The sequence below is a fragment of the Parasteatoda tepidariorum genome, chromosome 2, assembly GCF_982258835.1.
Source record: "Parasteatoda tepidariorum strain Cologne lab strain chromosome 2, Ptep-v5.0, whole genome shotgun sequence".
In the NCBI taxonomy this organism is placed as follows: Eukaryota; Metazoa; Arthropoda; class Arachnida; order Araneae; family Theridiidae; genus Parasteatoda; species Parasteatoda tepidariorum.
In genome coordinates, this window is record NC_141756.1 from 108,639,850 (window position 1) to 108,656,285 (window position 16,436).

General features: G+C 28.7%; 1 protein-coding gene across 3 annotated transcripts in view; it reads right to left on the reverse strand.

Moving 5' to 3' along the window:
- Positions 1–14,369, reverse strand: part of LOC147816017 (transcription-associated protein 1-like) — a 37,179-nt gene extending 22,810 nt beyond the window's left edge. For 2 of the 3 annotated variants that reach the window (XM_087158008.1, XM_087158007.1), the window contains exons 1-3: positions 6,403–6,486; positions 4,144–4,347; positions 1,114–1,280 (exon numbers count right to left, since the gene is read on the reverse strand). Coding sequence is in view for 2 of the 3 variants with exons in the window: in XM_087158007.1 (XP_087014133.1) it covers positions 1,114–1,280; positions 4,144–4,146 (170 nt within the window). In the remaining variant the exon portion in view is untranslated. Of the gene's footprint in view, positions 1–1,113; positions 1,281–4,143; positions 4,348–6,402; positions 6,487–8,310; positions 8,422–9,214; positions 9,265–12,638; positions 12,804–14,139 lie in introns of those variants that run through there. The other variant, XM_087158010.1, reaches the window with a different exon arrangement.
- Positions 14,370–16,436: the final 2,067 nt, after the last annotated feature.

Below are 16,436 nucleotides of genomic sequence, written 5' to 3' on the forward strand. Positions count from 1 at the left end.
ATAAAATTAGATGCCAAGTAAACATAATAGAACACTTAATTAAAAATAACATATTTGACAAATTAGCATTTAGAGGATACTTTGAGAATTGCAATAAAACACAATTCATTAAATATTGGCATGTTAAGTAAAGCAAAACCAGAATAAAAAAGTCACATAATCTTTTTAATTAAACTTTTTTGTAATTTTTTCATGCTATTATATTGTAGATATTTTTAGCATCTCTATATATTATGATTTATCCACTTCAAACAGCAGTAAAATAGATAAAAAATAAACTGATTATAGCTTAATTTTATCTAAATTTTTAACAAAACACCAATATGTTAAAATTATAAACTTAGGAACCTACATTAAAATTAATTATCTCCCTCTTGCTATTGAATCTCTAACTATATTATATAATCTAATAGATTTTGGGTAACAAAGAAAATTGAATTTATTGATTCATATATTACAAGTGCGTAGCCAAATCTTTCAACCAAAAATAAGCACCTTTTAAATACTTTTTTAAGCACTCAAGAAATATTTTTCAGCACTTTATACATTAACAAAATGCAAAATAATTTTCAAACAGTTCACATGATCATGATAAAATAACTCTTTTCTTGATTATATTAGCCACCATAAAAATATCGAGATATTTATCGATTCGATTTCAAAGGGTGGAAATTGAAGCCTGAAATTGTAAATATCTTGCAAAATGCAGCAGCATTGCACATGCGAGGGCAATATTCTCACCTGACCAAGCTCAGTAGACGCACCTGTGGAATCTAAAGTATTTTATCGAACATGTAAAACGATTGGCGCTTTTAAACGCTACGGATCGAATGTAAGCCAAAATGGATTGTGGTCGAATGAATTGTTAAAAACGTTAGAACAATGTGAAAACCACTTTTTTTGCATAATACGTGGCGAAAATCGACACGGTAAAGAAAAAATTATCATTTTCGAAAAGGGAAAATTAAGCACTTTTTAAAAACACCTTATGAAAAAAGCACCTTTAAGGGCTTTTAACTTTGAAGTATAGTCACTTTGAACTTTGAAGTATAGTCACTAATATGAAACTTTCTATGGTAAAAAAATATTTGAGTAATGTTGAAATTAAGTTACCTCTGTTGAGCTGTGGGTTGTAAAGTATTAGTTGTCATTATCAATGGCACAAATTTTTCGACATCTTTATTAACACTCATTTTATATAGCTGGTACATCAAGACAACAATTATAGGTAGCTCTGCCAGTGCCTTTAAGGACATAGTAGCTTTTGAGATTAAATTGACCTGTAAAAGAAATCAAATATATGAACAATATAAAAAAAAAAAGAAAAATCACAAAGTAACAATTTTTAATGCTAGACAGTATAGAAGAAAGTAATTTTGTAATTTTTAGTAAAACATTTTTCTTTAAACACACATAAAACTGGAGAACCATGCTTGATACAATAAATTGTTATGCCTTCATTATGTATTACAAGCAACAAAGTATGACATTTATAAAAGGATGGGTGAGTTCAGGGGCAGGGAGCTTGCTCAAAGTCCCTTCGGTTTCTGAAAAGTAAACAATAATTTGAAAGTTGAGTTTTTGAATGATCCAGTACATATTTTTCACATGACATCATTTTTCTTAATCTAATAATTTTTTTTAACAATATTTTAAACAATTCTATCAAGAAAAACAAACAACAAGAAAAACAGTCAAAATTTTAAAAAATAATGAAATACAAATCACGATTTTTGGAAACCTAAGAAACATTCTTACTGATTGATCCTTCTGTTTAAAATGCATCAATCAAATTTTCAATTTCTAAGTTTCATATGAATTTTAATTTTCTTGAAAAGGATAAAATAAAAAACTGTCTGTGTACCATTGGAAATACTTGCATAAAAAATTAAAGTTTATTTTTAAAATATTTTAATTCAATACAAAATTGTTTGTTAATAAAAAAAAATGTAATAACTCTACTCTTTATCTCAAAATTAAAGCAAATAAAAAAAAAATCTGTTTTTGAATTATATAGCTAGAATAAATAAGAGCAAGTTCCAAAATCTCCAAGGCAGAGAACTAAGCCAATGTAAAAGGACACAGGTAATGCTGTAAGCTAAATAAATATTACACTAATACAGTGTCTTTTCAATGACTTAACAAGGTTATTTTTCAATTTTAGAAAGTCTTTCAAATTGAAACATAATAAAAACTTAGCTTGAAAAGTAAATTTCCAAATTCTAAATTTAACTTCTTTTTTTTTTAGCTTGAATATGTAATTAAAGATAGTTAAGTCAGCTGCACGTTTTAAAAAAAAAATTATAAAATATCATAAATGTAAAAACCACACAATGTATGTTTTTATGCAATCTGTAGTCAAAAGAAATTGTATGTAAATCTTTCACATTTATTTAATTTATTATTTATACTGTGAAAGATTAACAATGCCTGACTTTCTAAACAATATTTTAATTTTCATAAAAATTAAAATATTATTATAATAATGTTATCATTAAAATTAAAATATCTTCAGCTTAATTTAGAAAAAGTTTACTCTTAAAAACTTTGTATTAAAAATGCAACAAAAAAAGCTAAATAAGTATATGTAATTCAAAACTGTGGGATAGGACATTGAACAAAGGATTAAAATTCTTAAATAATACATTTAAAAAGATTAATTTCTTAAGGTTTGTACTGTATCTAATTATTCCAAAATAGTATAATTAAAATTTAAAATCATAGGTAAGTTCTTGTAATTAAGTTGATAAATCCATAGATTAAATTGATACTAATTAATAATAATTAAAAAATAGATTCTTAAGATCAAAATTAATGTTTTCTTTTTCTTTTCTCTTCCAGCCTCTTCTCTTGCAATTTATTTAAAATTGATGTTTTAAAGTTGGAGTATATTCCCTACTAAATGCTGAATCTTATTTTGCACTGAAAGGGTTTTGTTTTAATTTCAATCATTTTTAACCCTACAAACTCTCTATAAACAAAAGAATTTAACCTGCATTTGTTTTATTAACTAGAATATTTATTTATTTATTTTTAATTTAATTCTATGAACGTTAAAATTTTAATGTTTAAATGGACTTTTGCATTATGCAATGTAATAAAAAAAATCTGAATTTTCCCATTTTTTTAAAAATTCATTTCTATTTATCTGTTCTTTTCTCATAAATTGATTCTGATTTTCTGATTGTTTTTTTTTTCAATGGGTAATCAGTTTTTAATTTTAAACATTTAAAAGTATTTAATTTTACACAAATATATTATAAGGTTACCTGATAATAAGAATTTAGTGCCAAGAGCAATGATGTTTTTAAAACAATTACTACCTATAATTGCTGTTAACATGCCTGTCTAAATTCTTGAGCATGCAACCCTTCATAGGTCAATTTGCTGTGCATGTGGCCCTTCACTTCAAAAGATAGTGCACCCTTATTATAAGGATTAAAATTTTCTCTAACTTTGAAGGCTTATACAGATTCAAGAGAAGATTTTTCAAGAGATGTTAAAGTAAATACAACTAATAATTGATTAAAAGTATGCATACATGAATTTTTTTTTCAAGAGATGTTAAAGTAAATGCCACTAAAAATTGACCTGAAGTTTGAATAAATTAAGAAAGAAAAAAGATTCCAAGCACACTTTAGAATTAAATTATGAAAAAAATGCTCCTCACATTAAATTTTTAAATGAAGTTACTTCATAACTTTTTTAATTTTACTTGAATATCATTTTTAAATTCAATAGCATCAAGAATAATAATGAAAACAATTATGAAATGCAATTGAAGTCTTCAAAATTAAAATATGAATGAGCTTTAAGAAGATTTAGAAAGAAAAACAGACCTTTTAATGGGCTCCTAAAGTCATATTTAAATTTAAGGCTTTTTTAGGAATGGAAACCCTTTCATACTTGTGAATAAGCTTATTTTTAAATATTACCAAGGCTACAACAAATAGTCAAAATTTTATAATGGTTTAGCCAAATAACTATTTTCATTGCTTACTCAGAAAATACAATAATCTTATTAACATACATTTAAAAAGGCTTTTAAACACAAGACTTGAAATTTTCAAATTATATGAACTAATAACTAATTTAATAACTAATAATAACAGATTCACAGACGCTAAAATTATTTTTACTCACCATCTGAGTAGTTGAATTTGGATCCCTTTTTTAACTTTTCTCAATTTGAATCAGTGTTATGGTAAATGTTTCTTTCAATAGCGGTTCCAATGTAGCTGCTGATAAATTTTTTACTTTTGGAGTAGGCCGTGCTTCAAACATAAGATGCATGTAATTAGGCAGATCTTTGTAAATATTCTTTACATAAAGCAGAAATATCTGTATCTAAAAATAATTGGAAAAGTACAAAAGATTAATTATTTTTTCCAATTTAGAATATATTTTCTTCTTTCAATCGGTATGTAGCATGATAGTGTAACCAACCGATTTCAGGATGCTATTAAGAGTCATATTAATTATAATCATCCATTATGTTAATGCTCTTTCAAATATTTTGCCTTTTTTAATATAATCATAATTAATATCATGATGTTATATGATATGATAATTATACAATATGGTAAATAAATCATGCAATTATTATAATTTCATATTTTATCACAATAAAGGTGGAGCTTGTTTATAAATCACAAAACTGTATTCATATTGAATAATGCAGAGTATTAAATATTTATACACATATTTTTTCTTCTTCAATAAAAAGTTTGTCATAAACCAATTCTGATTAAATAAACACACGACAAAAGAAAGCATCGACAGTCAATCATTTTCAATTAAAATTTTAAAAGGAAAAAAAAAAAAAACACATAAATGTTTCATAAAATTTCAACAAATTAAAAAGAATATACAGTTTTTTTAAAAAAAATACTACAGAAAATTGTATTGAGTTAAAATATTAACAAGTGATAAAATTTATGATAAAATCTCCTTTATTTTAATACATAGATTTAAATTTGCTGAACCCTATTTTTAAGCAACACAACAACTCATAATTAATATTTCACATGTTTTCTCTTTGCTTTAAAGTCACATGTTGATTATACTATTCTTCATGATTTTTTTTTATTTGTTGTAAGTTGAAGAGGTGTTAGTAATAGCTAAATTTTTTTTAAATATATCATTATTTTCACATCACTGCATGCAACCTTTAGATTTCCCACTCACTTCAGTTTTATTTTAAGATATGGTATATTGTGGTTTAACAGGCCATGCAGGTGAAGAGTACCAAAACAAACAATATAAAATAAGTGAATAAAAAAAAGTATTTAAACCATGGAAATAAAAAAATTTAAAAAAGAGGTTTTAATTACATTAAAAAGATTTATTTAGAACAAATTACCAATGAATGGAGAAACTTATAAACACTGAATGGAGAGAATTTCTATATTTCTCCTTAATTCTTTTTTTAATTTATTTTTCTCTACTTTATAAATCATTAAAATTTTAAAGGTTTCTTTCACACTGGACTTTAAAATAATAAAAAAAGTATAAATAATTCAAAGTACTAATAAAATCTTTCTGTTGCGTTGTGGGGGAATCATTGATATTTCATGTCCCCTAATATTTTGAGTTAGTCACACTAAAATTAAAAAGAACCCACAATATATTCATTTTTTTTCATTATGATTTTATTTAAATTTAGTGCAAAAATAGCATAATATTATATTTAAAAAAATTAATTTGTGACTAAGACTCATTATTATTAAATAAAAAAATTTTTTCTTCAGGATCATAGCAATTTGGATTGGAAAACAATACTCATCAATATTCCTCAGAATTTTTCATTAAATAAAAGCAAAAATAAGAAATTCTTTTAAGCAATGTCTATAAAAAAAACCTTGAGAAATTAAAACAAGAAAACTTTAGGAACAATTTGGCAAGAAATCTCTGTACAGAGAATTTAAAATGAGTTAACTCCTTGTGAACATTGACAATTATATTGCAAATTATAGGCTTAAAACTTTATTTATAAATTGATTCATCGCAGAACTATTATCTTCCTCTATTTTCTCATTTTTTTACTCCCTCATTTTATCAAGAATTATAGAAGCATTTGTCATTATAATGGAAGCCTATATTAATATCTTTTTAAACTTTTAAGTGATAACTAACTCTTAAGTCATAACTAATTAATCAAACAAGTGAAAAATCTAAAATCTTTTAGATACATTAAATGACGTCCACTCAAGTCAATAATCTTTTCCCCATGAAAATGCGAGTTTAAAAACCTATAGAAACACATTCCACTCAATGTAATGCAAAAGTTTACAAAAGTTGATCATTAATAAAATAATTTTCAAAATAGTACACGTGTGAAATATATTAATACAAAAGCAAATTCATTGAAAAAGATAAATCATATAAATAACACATTCTTACTTCAAAGCTGCATTGGCCTGAAGGTCTTATGAAATTCTATGATTATTCTTAAAACTACTCATATGTTTTCCTCATTTTCCACCTAAAATATGAATATTTGAATAAAAATAAAACATCAATAAAATCAGTATAGGAGAAGTCATAAAATTCCAACATTAAACATATAGAGGAAATATATGCTGAGAAAAATATCCGCATAATTTCTCTAAGTTTTTATGAAAGCAACAAAATTCTAAGTTAATAAATAGCAACATTTTATTAGCTAATCTGTTCAGATGTAAATATCAATCTAATGTAGTTAAGTAATTTATAAAAAAATAAACTATTAATCAAGTATTTAAAATTAAAAATTCGGTTTTTAGATGAAGCACAGTAAGTCAAATTTCATTTTCACTTTAAATTCTGTAACAAAAAGTGCCACTCTTTTCCCTCAATATGAAGAAAATACCAACTCTTAATCTTTTATTTATTATTATAAAATGTAGAGCTAGAGAAGAAAATTTTCAGTTTTCAAAAATTATTTTCAGCTATTCAAAATTTTTACCAAATAAACTTCACTTTGCATAATTTTTGTATTAGTATTACCTCGGAGAGATCAATTTATTTTTAATTAGAATATTATTTATAATTACAGGCTTACAAATCCTGGGCACACGGTTGCCTAAAGACTTACAGCCCAATATTTCAGTAAAATTTAACACTTTTTTTAATCAAACAGCATGGCTCATAAAAATGAAATCCTAGAAGTTTAAACTTTTCTAGATCCATGCTCTTGATTTTTATGAATTTCAATTATACTCAACAAATAACAATGCATGCAGAACAAAAACATACTGCAAGTTCTTGTTCTGCCTATATAATTCAAATGTGTAATTGAGTTGAAGATTACTTTAATCTCTTTAAAGTAGGGTTTTAATGATCTCAAAACAAAAATGTAATGAATATACGGCTTAACATTTATGTAGAACACTAATTTTAGTAAGCAATCCCCTAATATATCATTTAAAAGTTTTATAACTGCTTGTTGACTGAAATCACATGAAAGAAAACAATCAATATTTGTGCAACTGGGAAATCTTACAAGATTTTTTATAGTATTTGGTGAAAATAATAAGTAAGCATATCACCCTTGAAATCGACATCATAAAAATTTGATGTTGCGAAATCGCTTATCAATTTTCCTTTCCATTGAATGACTTAATTCCCAAAGAGGTTGAAACAATGAATCCTCTGGGTAAGACTCTAAATATCTAAACCATGTAAATAATCAATAGACAGTCCCTATATTGGAACTATCAAATATTATGATTATGACAAGCATTTAAAAAAGAAAGAAAAAGGATATTGAATCAAAATTTTTCAATTCTTTAAATCTACTTTCTCAAAAATCTGCATTTTTATTCCTGGAAAATCGAATATTCAATACACACAAAAAATTCAGGACAAATACGAATAAAATACTTTAAATCAGGAACATCAAGATCATCAGGACAATTACTAACCCTGATTTAATCTAATTTTTAAAAACAGCAGTCTTGAATATAAAAACAAAGTGAGATCAAGCGGAAAATAGAGAAAACCTGATTATTCTGAAAAGACATTAAAATGAGGTTGATTTCATACACACACAACATAACCTACAGACATTAGCAACAATGGGGTTATTTTTTTAAATACTGTTCAAATTTTGTTATCTTAAACCCATATCAATGACTATTAACTGTGTTCATTAAGTTCATCAGTTATGTAAACTAAATAATTGACAACATATGAATAAAAAAAACATAAAAGAGTAAAGGAAAAAAATTTAGATTGGCTACCTTCATAAAAAATAATACAGGATATATATAAAAATATGTACATTAAAATATACAAAATGATCCATTGGCATGACATGAAAATACATACATGGGTGGCTTTTTCAGCATTGAACTATGGTTCTCCATCTTCTAAAACTCTGATGAAAATTTTTATAGCCTGATCCAAAAATGAAGGATATTGTGGATTACTAACAATAGTCTGAAAAAATAAAAGGATACTTTTATTACAAAATTATAACACAAATATTTCATTAAAATATTCTTTTTATTATTGTTAGTTAAACATCTATTCAAATTCTTTTATTTTTATTTATTATTTGAAAAAATATTTTTATAAACATAGTACATTTGATTTCAATGGTGTGCCTCTAGTCTTTAGGTTTCAAATTCAAACTGTAATGTATCAAAATAAATATTTTTTTTCCTTCATTAGAGTAATAAAACTAATAACATGTTTATCATTAATAGTCTATTAATACTAATATAGGAGGGAGGATAAATAGTGTTTTTATGTCTCAGCTTGCTTAAACAGTTTTTAAAAAGCTTTTGAGCCAATCACTTGAATGCTCCTTAATTCTTAGAATTTAAATTCTTATTTAACATTCAATTAAATTCAATGATCTTCATACAATTGGTGCTAAAACATTAATTTCCAAATAAATAAATTTATCAATATATGGGAAACTAAACTGCCAATTGCATTTAACGTAAAAGAAAAAAAATTGGTAAAAAAGTGAAAAATGAACCAAAAAATAGGAGGCAAATTTAAATATCTAGAAAATGGGGAGGTTTAAAAAGGTTCCTGTAATTCGGTAGTCAAAATAGATTTGAATGCTGGGCTTAACGGCACAATGACTTTAATTGTGGCATACATAATCTGCAAAATTATGAAAAATGAACTGTCATTTCTGAAACTGAAAAAATAAATTTCGAATTCCCCATACAATGACATTCTGAATATAGCATTTTACTATATTAAATTTAAACCTTACTTCAAGCTCTCCACTCAATTCTGGCAAAGCTTTCAATTTACTTTCCTCCTCTATAAAAGAAAAGAAAAGAGAAAATTAAAGTTATGCAATATAAAAATCGATAGGAAAAGTGAATCAATGACAGATAATTAAATAAAAAATAAAATAAGCTATAATTACATTTTACTACAATAAATGCATAAAATATATTTGATCAAGGTTTTGCTTTAAAAAGAAATGTGGATTTGATTAAATTAAAAATGAGAAGTAAGAATATTTAAGTATGATTTTTGATCAGGTGCAGATAAATACAATGATTTATTTATAGGTATATAGTTATCTTTAAGTAAGTTCGTTTAAGTAAGTACGATTTTAAGTAAGATTTATTTATAAATATATTAGGGTAAGCTAACCAGTGAAGGAACACTTAAGCTTCGCTTGCCTCTTAAAAAATCATATTAATTTCAAAATTCGTAATTTTAGTTAAATGACAGTGTCAACATATTTGTTACTAATTGCAAATTATGTAAAAAAATTGTAGAGAACTTACATTATATTGTTTCAAAGTTTTGGAGGTTCAAATAACAAGTAGTAAGAAGACCCAGTGAAGGAACAGCTCTTACCAGTGAAAGAACACAAAATTGCCCAGTAAAGGAACACTTAATTTTGGTTATATTTTAATGCTCTTTATGAATTCATTAGCCATACAAATATATAAAAACAAGACTATTTATGAAATTATAACATACAAGTACTCGTAAAATGCTAACTTTATTCTGTAATCATGAACTAGAAATTAAAGTGATGTTAAATACAAAATAAAGTTTAAAAAATCATTCTTTCTTATAATTTGACAGTCAAATCTGAATCATTGTGTCATCCGATGCTGTTTAGTATCATTATTATCTTATCACCTTTTTGTTTACTCTTTTTCCTCTTATTTCTTGAAGCTTTTTTTCTTTTTTAAGTATTTTTTCTTTCTTTTTCTTCTCCATTATCTCTTGTTTTAACTTTTTTTTAGATCTTTCAGCCTCTTGAAATTTTTGCCATTTCTATGAAGTTAGTGCAAAAGGTAATTTATTCATTTTTCTTCTTATTTGACCTTTCTTTTTATTATCAATATTTGGTCAATGTAAATGGTTCTTTCAAACTTCTTCTGATTTTTTAGCAACATTTCTAGAATGACTTTCTCGAAAATAGACGGGGGAAAGGTGTCTTGAAGTTTGAGGAAAATCCATCTCTTGTTGACTTGTATCTAGAGGATCTTTAGAAGTACTGATTTTACTTATAGAATCATTTCTTTTTTCAACTAAGAGAGGATCAGCATGAGGACTCATTTCAAATTCGATATCTAAGATGCATTCATTATCAATACTAGCTTCAGTTCCTAAGTTTGACTTAACCAAGTGGTCTTCTTTTAATACGTACTTCTTCCGTATTGAAAAAAGTACAGGCTCTTGGACATTTTCGATATTAGACTCTTCAGTCAATGCTGCGTTAAAAATTTCCAACATATCTTGAGGGATTTCCCTCTCAAGCTTCTGAAGAAATTGAGTATCGTTTCTGTTTAACTCTGTTTTTTGTTGAGGAGCTTGCTTCTAAAATCTAACATAGTAAAATAGTTTTTATAAATTATATAATCATGTTGCTATCCTATAATGATAACTTATTATCAGTTCTTGGATCAAAAGCCAGCGAAAAAATGTTCAATTCAAATTTTTATGATTATATTTAATTAGTTTTCGATTTCTAAACATAGTTTATTAAGTTGCCTAACATTTGATGTAACTACACACCCCATTAATAAATATAAATTATAATTTTTTCATAAATTAAGCGATTAAATTAACATTTTGAACTGAAATTATTTCAGGAATTATTCATACAATTTTTAACAAAATTTCGGTTGTCCTCTATATAGCAGAAGTACTTATCCTAGAGTCATGTAAAATCATATTTCACACATTACTGTTCATTCACTGGAAGTATTCTCAGTGAAGGAACATGCCTGTTTCTTCACTGGTTAGAAGTCGTTTTTCATTTTTGAAACAGATTTTTAATGTATAATATGACTACAAGAAAATTAAAAAATTTATTTTATTTTCATTAACTGGGAAAAAAAACCCAGTAAAGGAACACTTGTTCCTTCACTGGTTTTTCATCGTTTGGTGATCCAGTGAAGGAACACCCCCTTATCTCAGTACTTGATTATGCTATGGTGCTTTAAAAAAAAATAAAACGTAACTTCAATAACTATATTTTGAATTCTCTTTTTCTCAGTGAGAAAAATAAGACTATTACATGCAATTAATTCCACTTCAAACACATAAATACAAACACTCACCTTATAATTTTTTCAACGAAGCAAGGGATTGCAGAGATAATAACAAATTCAAAAATTTTTCCAGAGAAGTATATTTGACCAGGTAATTCAAAACATTGCTAGATGACTTCCTATTGTTTGGCAGTAGGGCTATTGTTACCAATCAATCTAAGGAAAAACTTTCAAATTCTTATTTTTAATCAATATATATAAAATGTTCCCTCACTGGGTAGTGTTCCTTCACTGGTTGGTTTACCCTACTTTGGTTATTTTATTTTTTGTGAATATCAATGTATGAGAATTGTAAACATCACCAACAAAGTAACATGAGCCATAAGTATATAGTTATTCATTAGGTACATCCTTAGTACAAAATATAATATCTATGTAATCTCAAATACTAAATTGCTATGAGAAATTTTCAAGTGAAAATAAATTCTGATTTTTCAATTCCCAATGACTACAGAGCTAATTCTAGGCAGGGTAAACAGGGCGCAGCACCCTACTGCCCTTTTAATCAAAAGAATCCACCCTGTTGCCCCTGAAGTAAATTAGTGTATTGATGTAATAGACTCCATACCCTTTTTGCCCTTTCTTTCCTCAACCCTTCTATATTTTTCCCCCAAACTCTACAATGGATTTCTTAAACTTTTGTTATTTTTAACTCTTTTCATTTAGTTTGTCATTGCTGTCAATACAAAGATTTATAAGGGAAAGGAAAAATAGCCATCACACCCCTTGTTGCACTTGTCTTAGAAAGTTAGCAGTTACTTTCACTGTCATTAAATCATAATTACAGACACTTAAGAACATACATTTATTATTTTATTAATATATGCATGCATTTAAAATAAATTACTAAGCTAATTAGCTCATTAACTCGATATATATGTTAATTTATTAATAAAAATTAGTAATTAGTATGATTGCTTTGCTACTTTTAATAAAGTAAAAATAAAAAAAATTTCTTTTACTAATTGACAATGTTTTATAATAGAACGTGTAAAGTGCAAAGAAAGAAATTATTGCCTTTTTAGAATAATAATGTCCTTTTTTTAAACTTTTGCACCCTGCCCTTTTTTCTGCCTAGAATGAACTCTGATGACTAATTATTAAACTTACTTGCAACAGGATCTATGAGCATTGATACATATAAACAGTAAGTATTCATAACAGCAACAGGATCATTAATGGATGCCGATACACTCATTACTGGTATCCTTGCCATGCTTAACGACTCCAGAAAAAGCTATTCAATGATAAAACTCACCTCCAATTTTAACAATTCTATGAAAAAAATTTAAATATTTTAAGAATTTGCATAAATTGTAAGGACTGCAATTATTCATAGGCAAAATTAGTAAACATGCATTAGAAATTTTAAAAAAACAGAGATTATTCTGTTTTATAAGAACAAGAAATGTTATATTAGAGTTTTCACTTAACGCCACTTAAAGCTTCAGTCTCTAGCTGAGTTATATTCCATAAAATAATATAAATACAGTTGACGCTCAATATAATGAATCCTCCGCTCCAAACAAAAGCGAATGAGATAACATGAGTTTGCTTTATCGTGTTTATTTATATTGCACATATTTACTTAGATTTTATACTAGATACCTTTTTAAAAAAGTAGAGTTTCAGTTATTTTGAGATTTATAATCCAAAATCAAAACAATCTATAACTACAAACTTATATTGCTTTAGGAACTGTGGATTTAATTTTTGCCTCTTACATGCTCGCACTTTCAGATCTAGTCAATATTTATTAGGTCTTTAGTACATATTCTAACAAACACATAATAACAACTACGACAAGCACATGCATACATTTTTAGTAACTATTCGCTTGCGCCCAGTGAAGCAAAAAGTACTTGGTTACCCTTGATTAGTTTACCCTCACAAAAGGTTTAACAATTGCGTAATATTTCCACACAAATTAACTAAGAAAGCAGAATTTTATTTAGAATTATTAGTCAAGTTTCTATACAGTAATAATGAGGGGAAGATTTCCGTATCCTGATCTGTCATACCGACTATAAGGTAACAAAATTATTTTAAATTTGCGAACAAAATAAAATAAATCAAACAAGTAGAAATTTGTCTGAAGATGGCTATGAGTAATATCCTTTCAGTAGGCCCCCTTTTATGTTATTTTTTTTAGTTTCTCAAGGGCCACTGCATGAAAGCTGCCAAAACTTGGCATTTATTCAGCTATAGATCATGATACAGAAATCTTCCCATAATGAGCTACTTGATATATCAAGGTAAAATAAACTTACTGCAATAAGTGATTAATACAAACGGTTAACCAATTTTAAAAAGGGAGAAAAAAAGGAATTAAAAAGATTATAGAAAAACGGTCTTTACAGCAATTTAGACTCATTGAACTTGTATAATTATAAAGATAAAGCAACTACATTTATACCGGCACTAGGTTTGACAAATTTCCACGGCCCAAATATAAAAAAATGTTACACAAAATTTTCTTTAAAATATATTAGTTGCATTTAAATGTGCAATGCAAAATTGCTGAGCTTTTATATAAATAATTCCTATGTTGAAAGATTAAGAACACGTTATTCCGCTTATTACTATGAGAAATAAAAATAAAAGAACTCACACCATTCTTAATTGGCATTATCTAATGCTGATGCACATACTGGAATATTTCAAACTATTTTCATTAAATAATTAAGGGTATGCTTGGTGAAATGTTCATCACAGCCTTTTGTTTGTTTACGAACTGATTTCATAATTATGTAAAGGATCCGGCTGCCTATTTCTGTACATGTTACTAACCCGTTCAAATGGAAGTATTCAAATTGTAAAGGTCCCGCAGTGGACTGATCGTTAAGACACGGTTCTCATCAGATCACCGAAGTCAAGCATCACTGGCTGCGGTCAGTGTGCGGGTGGGTGACCCACTTGGATCAGTCTGCGTAGGGACCGAGGGTGTGCGGTATTGGTCCTCGTTAAACTGTGCGACCGTAAAGTGCTCGACTTCGCGCGCAGGTCGTTGGGCTACCGAAGCGGGGGTGCCATCCCCTCTGCAGAGGATCAAAATTGTGATGGCATGTCTTCGGATCATCCTCAGGGATGTTTCCCAGACCGTCGCCAATAGCCCATTGTGCAGCTCTAGTGCGACGTAAATCAACAACAACAACAACAACAATTGTAAAGTCCCGCAGTGGACTGATCGTTAAGACACGGTTCCCAGCAGATCACCGAAGTCAAGCATCACTGACTACGGTCAGTGTGCGGGTGGGTGGCCACTTGGATCAGTCTGCGTAGGAACCGAGGGTGTGCGGTATTGGTCCTCGTTAAACTGTGCTACCGTAAAGTGCTCGACTTCGCGCGCAGGTCGTCGGGCTACCGAAGCGGGGGTGCCATCCCCTCCGCAGAGGATCAAAATTGTGATGGCATGTCTTCGGATCATCCTCCGGGATGTTTCCCAGACCGTCGCCAATAGCTCAATGTGCAGCTCTAGTGTGACGTAAATTAACAGCAACAACAACAGCATCAAATTGTAAAAAGTCATTGTCACTCAAGGCCAAAAATGCATTTTTTTTTTCTTTTTTGTTGTTGTTGTTCATTTACTTCGCACTAGAGCTGCACAATGGGCTATTGGCGACGGTCTGGGAAACATCCCGGAGGATGATCCGAAGACATGCCATCACAATTTTGATCCTCTGCGGAGGGGATGGCACCCACGCTTCGGTAGCCAGACGACCTGCGCGCGAAGTCGAGCACTTTACGGTAGCACAGTTTAACGAGGACCAGTACCGCACACCCTCGGTCCCTACTCAGACTGATCCTAGTGGTCACCCACCCGCACACTGACCGCAGCCAGTGATGCTTGACTTCGGTGATCTGCTGGGAACCGTGTCTTAACGATCAGTCCACTGCGGGACTTTTCTTTTTTACAGTGTCGGACATAATAAATATAAATAAATGACTGAATAAAACCAAGGCTTAAGTCGATCTGCCGCTGACGCTTGCCGCAGCGCCAGCGTGTGACGGTAGATCAAGTTAACCCTTGATAAAACAAAAAACTTCGTTGTCATTAGTAGGGAACACATTAGCTTTCAAGCAATTTGAGTATTAATAAATTATTTATTCGCGATCGCAACACTCGAATACGCCATCTGGGGAGAGACCGATTTCATGCCTTTAGCCCTTCTTCCTTCCCTCTCCTCCTCTTTTCAGTTGTATAGGAATGTACTACGATAATTTCCCTTTTCTTAATATTTTTCCCTTTTGTTTAATAAGAATATTTTTTAAAATTTCTATGATACTTTTCTTTAGAACTATGTTTAATGTAGTTTTCAGTTCCATATAGTTTTTTAAGTTAAAAGATTTTAATCTATGTGAAAATCAAGGGAGAAACTAAAGTACTTCCTTCCTCTATGACTTTCCACACGCTAATGGGGAAAGCATGTGAAGTGTTGCCATAGGAAAAGAGTTCTGCTCTACGCCACCTGCAGCCCATTTCGATCGCCAATAAATAAAAAAAATTTTAGTTTAAAGGGGGAAAAAAAAAATCTTTTTTTTTTTTTTGCCCCATCATTCGATCATACCTATTTAATACCCAGTAACATAATACGTGGTCCAATTAAAATATTATGGGTCAATATTAAGGTCTGATATCGGGCCTTGCGTTAATATTGAAAATTGACTTCGAAACGCCTCGTCCTAAAGGTTTTTAGAAGACGAATTTCCTCATTTTAAAGCGATTGAACGCACTATTTTAGATATGCGTACATAGTGAACAACAGGGCCACATTGTGTATCCCCTATGAGGTCTATAATTATTTCCTCTGGTAGGGTACACTATTATCACAGCGCTACCAACTGCACCACGTTTCATGTATCAGCCCCGCGAATATTTAGCTTAAAGAACCTCTTCCCGGTTAGTCA